Source organism: Acanthisitta chloris, unplaced genomic scaffold, assembly GCF_000695815.1.
Source record: "Acanthisitta chloris isolate BGI_N310 unplaced genomic scaffold, ASM69581v1 scaffold13107, whole genome shotgun sequence".
In the NCBI taxonomy this organism is placed as follows: Eukaryota; Metazoa; Chordata; class Aves; order Passeriformes; family Acanthisittidae; genus Acanthisitta; species Acanthisitta chloris.
Genome location: NW_008682123.1, coordinates 1 through 12,923, shown reverse-complemented (window position 1 = coordinate 12,923; position 12,923 = coordinate 1). Strand labels below are relative to the sequence as shown.

General features: G+C 52.2%; 1 protein-coding gene across 1 annotated transcript; it reads right to left on the bottom strand.

The window, feature by feature from the left end:
* Positions 1-549: 549 nt before the first annotated feature.
* On the bottom strand, positions 550-12,916 carry NBL1 (neuroblastoma 1, DAN family BMP antagonist). Its single transcript, XM_009078392.1, has 4 exons — positions 12,872-12,916; positions 2,244-2,438; positions 1,922-2,033; positions 550-826 (listed from the first exon to the last, which is right to left on the bottom strand). Exons 1-4 carry the CDS (start codon positions 12,892-12,894, stop codon positions 572-574), a joined length of 585 nt encoding a protein of 194 aa, XP_009076640.1. The 5' UTR covers positions 12,895-12,916; the 3' UTR covers positions 550-571.
* Between the last annotated feature and the right edge of the window lie 7 nt (positions 12,917-12,923).

Here is a 12,923-nt window from a genome sequence, read left to right as displayed (position 1 = left end):
AAACACTCCCCAAGAGTTACCTGATTTGAGGGGCTGGGGTTGAACTGAGACCCAGAAGGTGCCAGGAGGAACAGCAAGTCCACACTGAGCCCATGTGCCCTGCAGGGAGATGGGAGGATGAAGGGATGGATGCTGCTGGACCCAGGAGAGATGTGCATCTCTCATGGGACTGTGGAGATGCTGCATCCCTTCTTCCTCCACCCTGGGCATGAGCCACTATAAGAGAAAGCCCCAGGAGGACTCCACACAGGTCCAGGAGCTGCAGATATCTCCTGGGAGTCTAACTCAGCCCCTGCTCTCAGCCAACCCCCCTCACCTGCATTCCCACCCCTCTCAATATATTATTACTATTATGTGCAAGTAGTTTTGCATCAGAAAACACCAAGCCCTCACCTCTCCCCCTGCAGCTCCATCCCTCAGCCCTGTGCCTCAGAACCTTCCTCCAGCCTCGGGGTGTGGGAGAGCAAAGCGTGAGGGTTTGCTATTAGACAGGAAAGACTCCACCACCCCCCTCCCTCCCCAAGCCCCAGCCCTCTCTGTCCCCCTGCCAGCACAGTCCACAGGGGCCAGGTCACTCCTCGCCCTCCTCCTCGTGGTGGTGGTGGCTGGAGGCAGGAGGTTCCTCCACCTCCTGCTGGTGGTGGGTGTAGTGGTGTGGGCTGGGGCCCTCGGCTGGCATGTTCTCCTCGGCGTTCAGGTAGACGTTGAACAGAGCTCCCTCGTGGCTTGGCTCCTTCCCACACGCCTGGCAGCTGCAGTGGAGGATCTTCTCCACCAGTTTGTCCACCCTGGGGATCTCCTCGTTGCCTGGACAGTCCAGTGTCACCTGGGCAGAGGGATGAGGACACGGAGTGAGTGTGGAGACCCAACGCTCGATGGCTGTGCTGTGGTGGGAGGACTGAGCTGCCCCGTGCCCTGCAGATTTGGGGGGTTTTAAGACAGAAGTGATGGGTTTCTAGCCACAGAAATCAACCTCCAGTCAGTCTGCAAGGTGAGAGTTCTCTGGGAATGTCTCACAAGCTGCAGTGTCTCAGGGAAAATCACAGAATCATCACGGGTGGAAGAGACCTTCAAGATCATCAGGTTCAACTGTCAACTCACCCCTAAACCATTTCCACAAAAGGTCACATCCAGAGACGGTGACTCCACCACCTCCCTGGGCAACTGATTCCAATTCCTGATCACTCTTGCAGTGAAATTTTTGTTCTACTATCGAATCTGAACCTCCTCTGGTGCAACTTAAGGCCATTTCCTCTCATTCTTTCACCTGAGACGTGGCAGAAGAGACCAACCCTCACCTCACCCCAACCTCCTTTCAGCACTGACTCCATCAGGACATCACTCCCAGACACCACAGGGATATCAGTGTGATGGCAAAGGCCACCTACAGAACATGATGCAGAGCAGCTCAGGTAGCTCAGACTAAACCCTCTGATCAAATGTGAGCTGAAAGCAAAGCCAAGAGCCAAGCTCAGTTCCCTGGGGGCTAAGCTTCCCTTGGAAGTGGTTTTTATGGCTCTGCCAGGATCAATGGAAACACAGAACTGTGAGGTCTGAGGGTGACTGGCAGTGGGAGGCACTTCTGGACATCAAACACAGCAAAACTTCCCAAATGGGAGCAGGTGCCAAAGGGAGTGGTGGAGAGAGCAGGAACGTGGGATGAGCACAGGGATGAATAATGCAGGGACTGACAGGGGATGGTTCTGCAGACAGTGATAAATGCATCACTCAGCACTGCAGTCACGTTGATTCCGCAGCTCCTTCAGCCAGGGAATCTCCAGACAGGGTACAGTCACCTGAGGGACACCCTGGAAGGAAACTGTGAGTGGAGAACCTCAGGGCAGAGGAACTTGCCCTGCAGTGGTGGCAGAGCAGTGCAGAGCTCCTGAGTCTGCCCCAAGGAGCAGGCAGAGATACTCACGATTTCCCACATGGACTGGGCTGGCATGCAGGAGTCGCAGTGAACCAGGGACTCTGTGGACTGGGGGAAGGTGTTGGGGACACTGTAGCTGAAACACTGTCCCAGACAGGCCCTGCAAAGACAACAGGAGGGTTGGGAGCTCAGGGGAGGATCCTGCTCTTCCCAACCAAAACAGAAGGAGATCTGACCTTCCACTGAGACAGGCAGAGGCAGCCAGGCAGGGGCAGGACCTTGTGCTTGGCTTCTTGGGCAAGTGACAGTCCCCAGAGCCTCTCCAGTGCCACCAGCTGCCTCCAGCCCTGCCCTGAGGGCAGATCCATACCTGTTCTGGATGGATTTGGACTCGCAGCCACTGTGCCCCACGATCTGGGTGATGTTCTTGGCCTCGCACCAGGCACTCTTGTCTGGGAAGAGGGCGAGTTTGTTGATGGGAGGTGGAGCAGCCAGGAGCAGTGCTGGGAAGAGGGCACCAACCACAAACCATAACATCATGGCCAGCTCTGCCAAAATCCTACACCTGCACACAGAGAGCAAAGCATTAGCAGGGAAGAAAACAGGCAAACCAGTTCATTTCTCCAACCCCATGGGAATTCTTGGTTGTGACAGGCACAGGTACATCCTCATATCTCCCTCTTCTTTGCTTCCCAAAGCACTGCATGGGGAGTGGGACATGCTGCTCTGCCTCTTCCCTCTTCAAAGCAAGCTCTGGATTACCTCTCCCAGGAACAACAGAAGACTTGTCACCATTTCCCACTCAAAGCTGTGCTGGGACAAGTTTGCAAACCAAAAGAATCACTACCACAGGCCAAGCAAGGACCACAGAAATGTTGCTGGGGAAGGAACAAGCTTCCCCACTTCCTTTTCTCCCACCTTAAAAGCCAAAGTTGGCCTTGCTGCAAGACTTCCCAGGGGAAAGGGCAGGAAAACCTCTCTCCTCCTGGACGTGCGCAGCAGGTGTCGCTGCAAGGCAGCAGCACACAGGGACACGTGGAAACCTCAATCCAGAGGCTGGAAACCCACAGGAAAGCCCAGTACAGCATCTATTTTTATAGAGTCGCTCAGATTCTGCAAAGGGTGACTCCGAGGATGGGAATTCAGGCTGCAGACAAGGGGAGGGACTTTGAGTAACAAGCACAAACCTCACTCACAAAGGTGGTCAGCTTGGAGGTCACTTGCCCCCCCCCAGAGAAATCCCACGTGGGGTTTCCATGCTCTGCTCTCCAGCCAAGGTGCCTGAATTAACACTCCCAATCACTGGGGAAAGGCAGATGGAAAGGCATCATAGAAACAGGGGAATGTTTTCCTGTGTAGGGTTTGGATGGAGTCATGGGGAAAGGCAGACGTTTGTACTTCCTAAAATATTTGTTAGAACCATGTTATTTGTTATTTCCTTCTATTTATTTATCCAGACAACGATCCAAAGCCCACACTGGAAAGACTCCTGTTGATTCCCATGGCTCCTGGGCCCAGCCCTCTAACATTTGCTGGGAAGGAGAGGAAACATGCCTTGTTCCTCAGACTCTGGTGTCTCCAGTTGGGCGTTCCCGGTCGCTCCCTCCAGTCCTCACCCACACACCCTGGGCTGGAGGACCACCACACTTACCTACATGACTGAGACACCCTCCTAGGCACCTCTCACAGCTCCAGCTCAGGGATTTTAAGGTCATTATAAGGTTTTGCCCTGTTATCCCTCCACTGAGCCCAACCTCCTGGATCTGGACCACGAGAGAGATGAGAGATGCTTTCCAATACTCCACAGCAGCCAGGAAAGAGCATCCTCATTTGTAGGATCTCTGGAGAGATAAGGTGGGGTCTCTGCTAAATTTTCTTGTGGTACAGGAATATTAATGGTATAACAGCAACACCTGCACAGCCCTGGCTTCCTAATCCACCAGCACATGTGGGATGTGAATCCCACAGGTCCCTGGTGAGAATTCCTGCACCAAGTCAGGTTTGCAGGTGTTGGCTGGAGATAAGCAGAGGGTTTAACCCCTGAGCTTGCACTGCCATTAATGAGAGCCATGGGGTTAAATACATTTGTCCTGAAGATGACTCTTAGGACTTACTTCTGCTCCCTGAATATTTTTTTCCAGTTCAGTGGGGGAATTCTGCAGTTGCTGGAAGAAGAACCAGGCTCAGCTGCACACACACACTTGGTTTGCCTGGTTTTCTGAAAGAAGCATCACTCATTCCTCAAATGCCAGCAGCTCTGTGCTGAGGAATCCCACTCCCAAAGGCAAGTCCGAGATCAGAGCTGGGATGTGACCCAAACAGCAATCACAACCCCCTGGGGAGCAGCCGAAATTCCTCTGGAGTCAGCACACAAGTTCACTTCCACATGCCTGATTAGGGAGCAATTTCCTTCTTTCCTAAGAGAGGTGGTGGCTGGTTTTTCTCCAGGGTTCTGTGCATCTCTACCCAGCAGCAAAGAGATAAACATTCCTGTCTGTGCTAAGCCCTCCTTCCCTGGGAACTTTTATTCTCCTGCAGGGAGGTGTTCAATAGAGAGATGTTTCTGCAGGGCTGGTCAGAGCAGTCCCATTGCCAGAGGCATGAAGGATCATCTCAGAGCATCTGTGCTCCTGTGAGGAAGATGAGTGAGGTTGTGCTCTGCTAAAGCACAGGACCTGGCCTGGATTCAGGAAAGCACTTAAACATATGCTTTAAGCCTTCTCCTTTCCTGAGCAGGGATGTGTTTGTAACCAGGGCCCCCAGCAGCATTGTTGCTGGTCCAGTTTGCAGAGGGGTGGTTGGAGAGTAGGGGAAAGAGACACTTTTACAGAGCTGGAACAGGACAACAAGGGACCTCTTCAGAGTTGGAACAGGGAAACCAGGTACCTCTAGAGAGCTGGAGCAGGGAAATTGGGAACCTCTAGGGCAGAGGAATTGGGTGCTCTTACAGAGCTGGAGCAGGAGAACCAGGTACCCCTACAGCAGGGGAACCAGATATTTCTTCAGAACTGGAACAGGGTAACCAGGTACCTCTTCAGAGTTACAACAGGGGAACCTGGTACCCCTACAGAGCTGGAGCAGGGGAACCAGTTACCCTTACAGCAGAGGAACAAGATACTTCTTCAGAGATGGAACAGGGAAAATAGGTACCCCTGCAGCAGGGGGACTGAGCATCCCTTCAGACCTGGAGCAGGGGAATTGGGAACCTCTAGAGCAGAGGAACTGAGTATCCCTACAGACCTGGAGCAAGGGAACCAGATAAACCTACAGCAGGGGAACTGAGCATCCCTTCAGACCTGGAGCAGGGGAATTGGGAACCTCTAGAGCAGAGGAACTGAGTATCCCTACAGACCTGGAGCAAGGGAACCAGATAAACCTACAGCAGGGGAACTGAGCATCCCTTCAGACCTGGAGCAGGGGAATTGGGAACCTCTAGAGCAGAGGAACTGAGTATCCCTACAGACCTGGAGCAAGGGAACCAGGTACCCCTACAGCAGAGGAACTGAGCATCCCTTCAGACCTGCAGCAATTCCAACTCTCCCCCACTCTTCAGGGCACACAAGTGCTGAGCACTACTATCCCCCTGGGGATTTTGAAGCCTCGATCAAACCACATCCACACCACACGGTGTTTTCCTTCTGCCCTGGAACCCACAGGGCTACATCTCTAGTAAGCAACAAGGTTTATGCCAGTGCCTTGGAAAACATCTGCAGCTGAGTTTGGGAGGGAGCCGGGCTGGAAGCAGCGTGTTCGCTGGCAGAGCTCAGTCATGCGGACAGAGCTGCCACTAAAGCCATTCATCTGACAGCAGCCACAGGCTCAGAGACAAAAGCACCGTGTTCCTTTCTCCCCCCTCCCTCCCCGGGCTGGGAAGGGAAGGGAAAAAGGAAGACAAGGCACCCGAGCAGGTTTGCAAACTGCCGATTAAATAAAGGCATTGAGCACATTCCTCCGTGACAAGCTAAATTACACGTTGCGGCCCCGAAAGGACCGAGCGCTCGGCGGTGCTGACCCTGCTCTGCCCTGCCCCGCGCACAGCGGCTTCTTTCTCCTCCCCGCACAGGGTTTTTGTTTTTTTTTTTTTTCCTTGCTAGTCAAAGCTCTTCAAGCAGAAAGTTCAGCTCAGTTCCGGCAGAACCACCAGCCCGTGCGGGTCTCCCCCCGCTGGCTCTGCAGGGAGCCGCGGCAGTTTCCTTCGCCATCCCCTGGGCACAAAACTTGGGAAAGCAAATGACTCAGCCCTCGAGCCTGGCACATCCCGAGAGCTCCAGAGACAAACAACTTCACAGCTGCAGACTTGTGGTGAGAGGCTCCGGAGCCCTTTTCCAGCCTGTCCCCATGCCCGAGGGGCAGAGGGGCAAAGTGTCCAAGGCTGGTGGGTCTTAGGGTACCAACTCACCACCCCTGGGGAGCCTGAGCTGAGGGGCAAACCATCCAAGGCTGGTGGGTCTCAGGGTACCAATTCATCACCCTTAAGGAGCTTGAGCTGATGGACAAAGTGTCCAAGGCTGGTGGGTCTTAGGGTACCAACTCATCACCCCTGGGGAGCCTGAGCTGATGGACAAAGTGTCCAAGGCTGGTGGGTCTCAGGGTACCAATTCATCACCCTTAAGGAGCTTGAGCTGATGGACAAAGTGTCCAAGGCTGGTGGGTCTCAGGGTACCAACTCATCACCCCTGGGGAGCTGAGCCAATGGCTCAGCTTCCCATGAGCCCAGTTTGGAGTTCTGTTGTTGCCACCTCACATGTGTTTTGTCACCTAGAAGAGCTCCTTCCCCCCATCCCAACAGTGCCAGGACTCTGAGGAGTCCCCCAAGCAGGATAACACCAACGCCTGGAAGCAGCTGGGAAAAGCTCCATCCTTACATCGGCTGGAGGACAATCACTGGAATTACCTCGGTGGCCTCGTTCCCACCATCCAGCCCACAGCTGTTCCTGGCCATTTGGAAACCAAACACTTCTGGAGGAAAATAAAACAGATCTAATCAGTTTTACCCTCTTTTTCCAGCGGGAAGTTTACACCATAACACAGGACAAGCTTGCAGGTGGACACGGGAACGTTTCGTGAGTAGTTTAATGTGTTTATTAGGTATTTTTCTTATCCAGGATCTTGCAATTCTGCCAAATCCATAAAAACCACAGACACAGGTAGATTGTGCTCGTGGCCACACACAGAGCATCCCAGGCCCTGAGAGGCAAGAACCCCCAAAGCCTTGCAAACATTGCTTAGCCAAGGCTCACAGCCTGCCAGGACAGCATGGAAGAGTCAGCTCCAGCTGCAGCTAAGGAAAACCAGGCACAAGGCTGAGAAATGGCCTCAGTGATCCCAGCCCTTGTGTGAGACACATGAGAACTCAGCACAGAAGGAGAAGGTGAAGGTTTCAGCTCCTGGTCTGGATCAGAGCTGGGACCTCTCCTGCCTCCCTGGACACAGAGTTGTCCTGCCCAATGGGACTTCCCACCCACCAGGCTCTCTCTACACCACACCAAGCTGCCAAAAGCAACCCCAAATTGCTATTAGACATGAATCACAGCAGTCCCAGGTCCTGCCTTTGTGTTCAACTGGTTATTTGTGGCATTTTGCTGAGGAAAGCTGCTGCATGGCACTGCCAGGAGGAGATGAGGTCCAAAAGATGCTCTGTGCCTCAGTTTCCCTGGTTGCAAGACCAGAGACAGGGCAGGACCATAGCCTGAGTGAGCTGATGGGTGCAGAGTGAGTGGAAAAGCACAGGGAGGTCTTTGGAACAGCAGATTTCCTTCGAGGGAAGAGGCTGCCTGGGGCAGGAGGGGAGGGCTGGCTGCCAGCAGCCCTTGCCCCACACGACGTGGCAAACGTTCCTCGATGGGAAGGTGCTCCAGGGAAAGGCTCAGGGCAGGTGGGAGTCAGGTTGGGACATCGTGTGGGGGAGTCACACCAGGACAATGTGCTGCAGGGCCAGGGGGGACACTGCCTGGAGAGGAGGAAGTTCTCCAAGGACTTGGGTGGGATCACTCCTGTGCATGAAGGCAGCAAGGAGAGATCTCTTGTCTGTAAGTGCTAAAGGCAAATTATTATTTAGGCACCTAAAAAGAAGCAAAACCACAGTGTGTCTGGTTTGGTGACTACTGGAAAACAACATCCCAGGAAGATCCAGGGCATGGCTCTCCTCAGACACAGGATTTGGTCTCTAACTTCTGGATATCCCTGGGGATTGCCCCCTAGGAACCTCAACTCCGATAACATTTGCTTCCATGGAACAAAACATATTGTAAGCCAACGTGTTTAGCAGGAAAAGTTTAAATCTCAACTGCAAAAACCTGAAAAGTCACTGTGTGGTGAAAAAAAAAAATCTATCAAAACAGCACATGTTATCCAATTCATGTCCTTATTTAATACTTCCCCCTTTATGAAATCTGCATTTAGCTCAAACTTTACATTTTTGGGGACTCCTGCTGTAGTGCCCAAATGAATCTGAACAATGTCACAACAGTATGTCCAAGGGACAGGGAAGGGAACTCTGCACTGAGAATGTCTGGAGGTAATTCTTCAGGACAGCAAGACACAAGATTGCTTAACTGAGCACAGATTCTCCCCTGAGCTCAAAGCTTCAGCCTTGCTGAGCTGAGCTGCAAAATCTGGGAAGCAATGACACCAAAATAAACAGGGAACTACCACAGGAAGACATTTGATATTTAACAACCACAAGAATCCATCCTAAGGACCTTCTGATAATGGAGCAAAAGCTGTGTCAGTTCTCACAGAGGACCTGGCTGACTCTGCTCCTTTCAGAAGGAGATGTCAGAGCTTCCCTATCCCTAATATATTCATTTCCACTCAAACACCATTGGATAAGTCACAGGAATAAAGTAGAAAAAGCAGTGCAGCATTTTTAAAACTCTCTGCCCTCCCCACTTGGACCAGAATTTCAAGAGATCTCGGTACATTGGGAGTTTCAATTCGGCTTCACCATGCACTGAGCACTTCAAAAACTCTTTTTTTTTTTTTTTTTTTGCAGCTGGAAAAAAATAATCCAAGTTGCTTCACCTACAAAAGTCATTGGAAAGGTATCTATGGACTAAGACAGGTTTGGAATGGGGTTCTGCAGGAGCTCTGCTGGAAAAGGGACACACTAATGGCCTGTGGAAGTGGTAAAAGTCATATAAACAGTTTCTGGTAATTTATCTCAATTGCTCAATTTCTTCAGCATTAAGAACAATCACTGCCAGGAAAATGCATCAGCCTAAAGCACAGGAACATACCCTGAATCCACACTGCCCCACACTCTGTTCTTCCAGCACATGGGGGTGTGCAGCCCAGAAAACCAGCAGGACAAGTGGGATGGGAGTGAGGGTCAGCTGTGTGGGGACCTGGAACACGAGCCTGGGATCAGCCAGCAGTCTGGGGGGGCAGCAGGGCTGGGATGCCTTGGCAAAGTGGGGAAAGGGAGAGGGCACAGGCTCTGAGCCCTGTGCAGGGAGGACCAGGCTGCCCCACGCTGCGGCTGGAACGGTCCCAGCGGTAGGTCGGCCCCGAGTGCATCGCAGCTAACATGAGAACCAAACCAAACACAGCTGTGAGAGCTCTGCAGCCCCAGGCCTCGCTCGCATGTCTGGACCTGAGCAAGGCTCAGCTCCCTCCTGCCTTTTCCCTGGAGCTGGTGATTCCCACACAGCCATCCCACACGCTCCCTGCCGCAGAGCAGGCAGAGCCAGCCTGGGGCTCAGGGCTGCAGCTCTGGCCGGGCAGGAGGAGCCCAAATACAGACTGTGGATCCAAACCCTTTGAAAATCCCATGGATAACACTGCTGCTCTTCCTAATGCCATCCCTGAGCCTGTGAGCAGCAGTTTCCCCACTCAGCGTGGATAGGGAGTATTTTTCCTCCACCACATCCCTACTGTCAGGATCCTGACCATTGTCACTGGCTGATGGCACCTTCCCAGAGCACCTGGCTCCCTCTGGAGCACAGCCACACTGCTCCCCTGTGCAGGGAAGCCACAGCCTCTCCCTTCCTTGTTCAGAGGGCAGAGCTCTCTCTCATGGAGCCGTCGGTAAAACCCACAGAGCCTTCGGAAGGGTCCTGGGAGCCACTCACTTTTTCCCATGTTCAATCCACAGACAGGCACCAGTGGTTTCCCCAGGGAGCTTCTCCCAGCAGGCCCAGTTCTGCTTTCACTTAGAGTGAGGTAAACTGGGACCGGCTCCTCCGAATGACTCCACTGGTGCAAATGAGATCAGAATCTGGCACCGCTCATCTTACTCAAAACAAGCATAACTGGAACCAGATAAAACCAGTTCCAGTACGGAGTGGCCACCAGGATGATGGTTTTTTTAATTCCTGCAGGCAGTGAGGGAGTTGTCCCAGATGCCAACCACGCTGCCTTTGCCTTGCTCGGTCATTCATTACCAAACTTGCAGCAAACCCAGCGCAGCAGAGCTGCAGGGTCAGGTTTGCAGCTGCTGGAGCAAGAGGGGAAAGAGGGAAGGGCTTGTGGATGGAGCTGTGGATCTTTCAGGATCCTTCTTGCTGCTTCCCTCTCCCTCTACACCCGTTCAGGCTTTATCTTGGTCTCAACAGCAGAAATTCAGTGACCTGAGTACTGTTTTGCTCTGGTTTAGTCTCTGCTTTACACTGTGTCAGTTTGGATGACATAAACCCAACGTCTCTTATTTACTGACCAAATATCTCCACAGTATCTCCAAGACCAAAGCATAAAAACACATGGAATTTTAGGACCAGAAGGTTTTGGGGGTAACAAACCAACTCACAGTTGGTATTTTCAGTCACTACCAGGTTTCACCTCATGCTTGACATTTAGTCCATTTCTCCTAAATGTTCAGGATTTGGCCTAAGAACCACAATGAAATCACACTGTGACCCAAACACTGCTCTTCTCCCCTCTCTGGACAAGTGTCCTGAGCTCTGTGTCAGAGAAGAAGGAGGTTTAAACAGCAGAGAGAGTGACCAGGGCTCAATCCTGGCACCATTTCCAACACTCTGCTCCGGAGGACTGAGCTGGAATGGGAGTACTGACCCAGCCTAACTCCATAACTGGTGGGAATTGCTCCATTCCCACTATTGGTGCTAATTTACCCCCAGGAAAGCCCTGGCCCCCACCAGCTCGTGTCCCTCCCTCCCTAAACAGCACTGCACAAGAAACAAAGGTCTGGGGAAACACAAGCACAGCTCCTCTGTGACTCTCCCAGAAGGACAATTTTATCAACTGTTTGGGTTTTTAAGAGTCTGATGTGGATGGGTGTGAAGTTTCTTTGCCCTCAGCCGTGCTGGACCCCCTGGAACTCCAGTGCTTTGTCACGGGGATCTCGGAGTGGGTGACTACAGAGGAGGGTTGTTTTTCCAGCAGAGTTCCAAACAAAAAGAGCAGGAACAAGGCCCTGGGACGGAGCGAGAACCTGGCTCTGCCTGCCCTGCGGTCACTGCAGCTACGATACAGGAACCAGAGGAGGTACTGCTAATGCTTTAATGGGAACAGCACGGAGTTTGGGCAGGAATAACTGCCCAGGAGTTTCCTCTCCTTCTCGGCAGGTTTCCCATGGCTGCACCAGCTCAATCCGCCCTCGGCAATGCCAACACGCGGCGAGCGGAGTCTTTCCGACACGGGCAGGTCTTCAAGGCTACTTGAAAAGCATTTTTGGCTCAGGGCCTAATCCTGCACACCTCCAGAGCACCCAAAATTCCCTTCAGCTTGTTTTCCTCGCTCCGGAAAGACGAGCGGGCACTCGGGAAGCCTTTGCTCGTTTGCCCTTTTTGTGAGACCGCAAACTCCCCAATCTGGAATTCAACGCAGAGAGGTCAAGCCAAGAGCCAGGATTCTTCTCAGGGCTGTTTGCAAACACTTGGGATTTTTATACTGAAGGCAAATTCCATTTCCCATCCTGCGGTTTGCAAATTTGAGGCAAACTGCCTTTTACGAGATGGGAGAGCTAGTGCCTTCAAAGAGCTAAGTGCCCAGTGCATGCAGCTCATACTTGGCTGGTTGGACATTGCAAGGAGGACTTGAAGTTCTTTGGGTAAAAATACAAGGGAAAACCTCAGTCTCTTCATCTCTTTCCCATTACTTTCAGTAGGGAACAGATTTTCCCAAAAAAAACCCTCATGGCAAAGCTCTGTTGTCCCAAATCCACAAACACTTCCCACAGGCTGAATTGTGAATCTGATGGTTGAGCCTAAAGGGAAAAAGATCGTGGAGCAGAGCAGAAGTTTTTGGTGTTCTCATAAGAGAAATATTTGTAGGTAATAAGGGATTGTCCAGATCGACTTTAATGCAGCCTGAAAGGAAGCTAAAGCATGTTCTGTTCCCAAAATATCTCCCAGAGAAAAAGTGGAGTCCCCACTGTGCTCAAAACGCAGAGATTATTGTACGGAGCAAACCGAATACTTTGACAAACTAAAATACTATGTTAAGACTCAAGAAACAGGTAGGGATATGTTGGATACACCTCTGTAATATTCCAGTAAGTGCCCAAACTGTAGGATACAAGGATGTAAGTTCATCCCCGGGATGAATTTTTCAAGGAACAAAAGTTTGCCGTCGGGAAAACTTTCCTTGCTGATAGCTGCTGGTGTGGTTAATCGATACTGAGCGTTCCCCTTCTCCCCTCGGCACTTTTGTTCGAAACCCGAAGGAGATGGGAAAGACTCTGTACCACAGATGTGCGACCGACCCAGCGCGGCTCCTCAGCTCCCAAGGCTTTTAATTAATCCCAGCGAAAGCGACGGTGGAAACAGCTCTACGATCGCCCAGCAGATTTTTTCCCCCCACCTCCGAGTCCACTTCATCTGCAACCCAATTTCTGCCCCTGGCAATAGCCTCATCCTCCCGATCATCCATCACCGCGGGGAGAAGAGAGAGAGAGAAGAAGAGAAGAGAAGGGAGAGAGCAAAAGAGGCGCAAAAATCTAGTGCGGGAGGGGGGAAAAAAAAAAAAGAAAAAGCAGCAGGTTTGGGGAAAGGGTGTCGGGCAAGGGGGACAGACAGACACAAAGCCAAGGTTACTCACCACCCAGGCGTCGGTGGGCGCATCCCATGGGGTCGGGGCCGCGGCGGGTGCC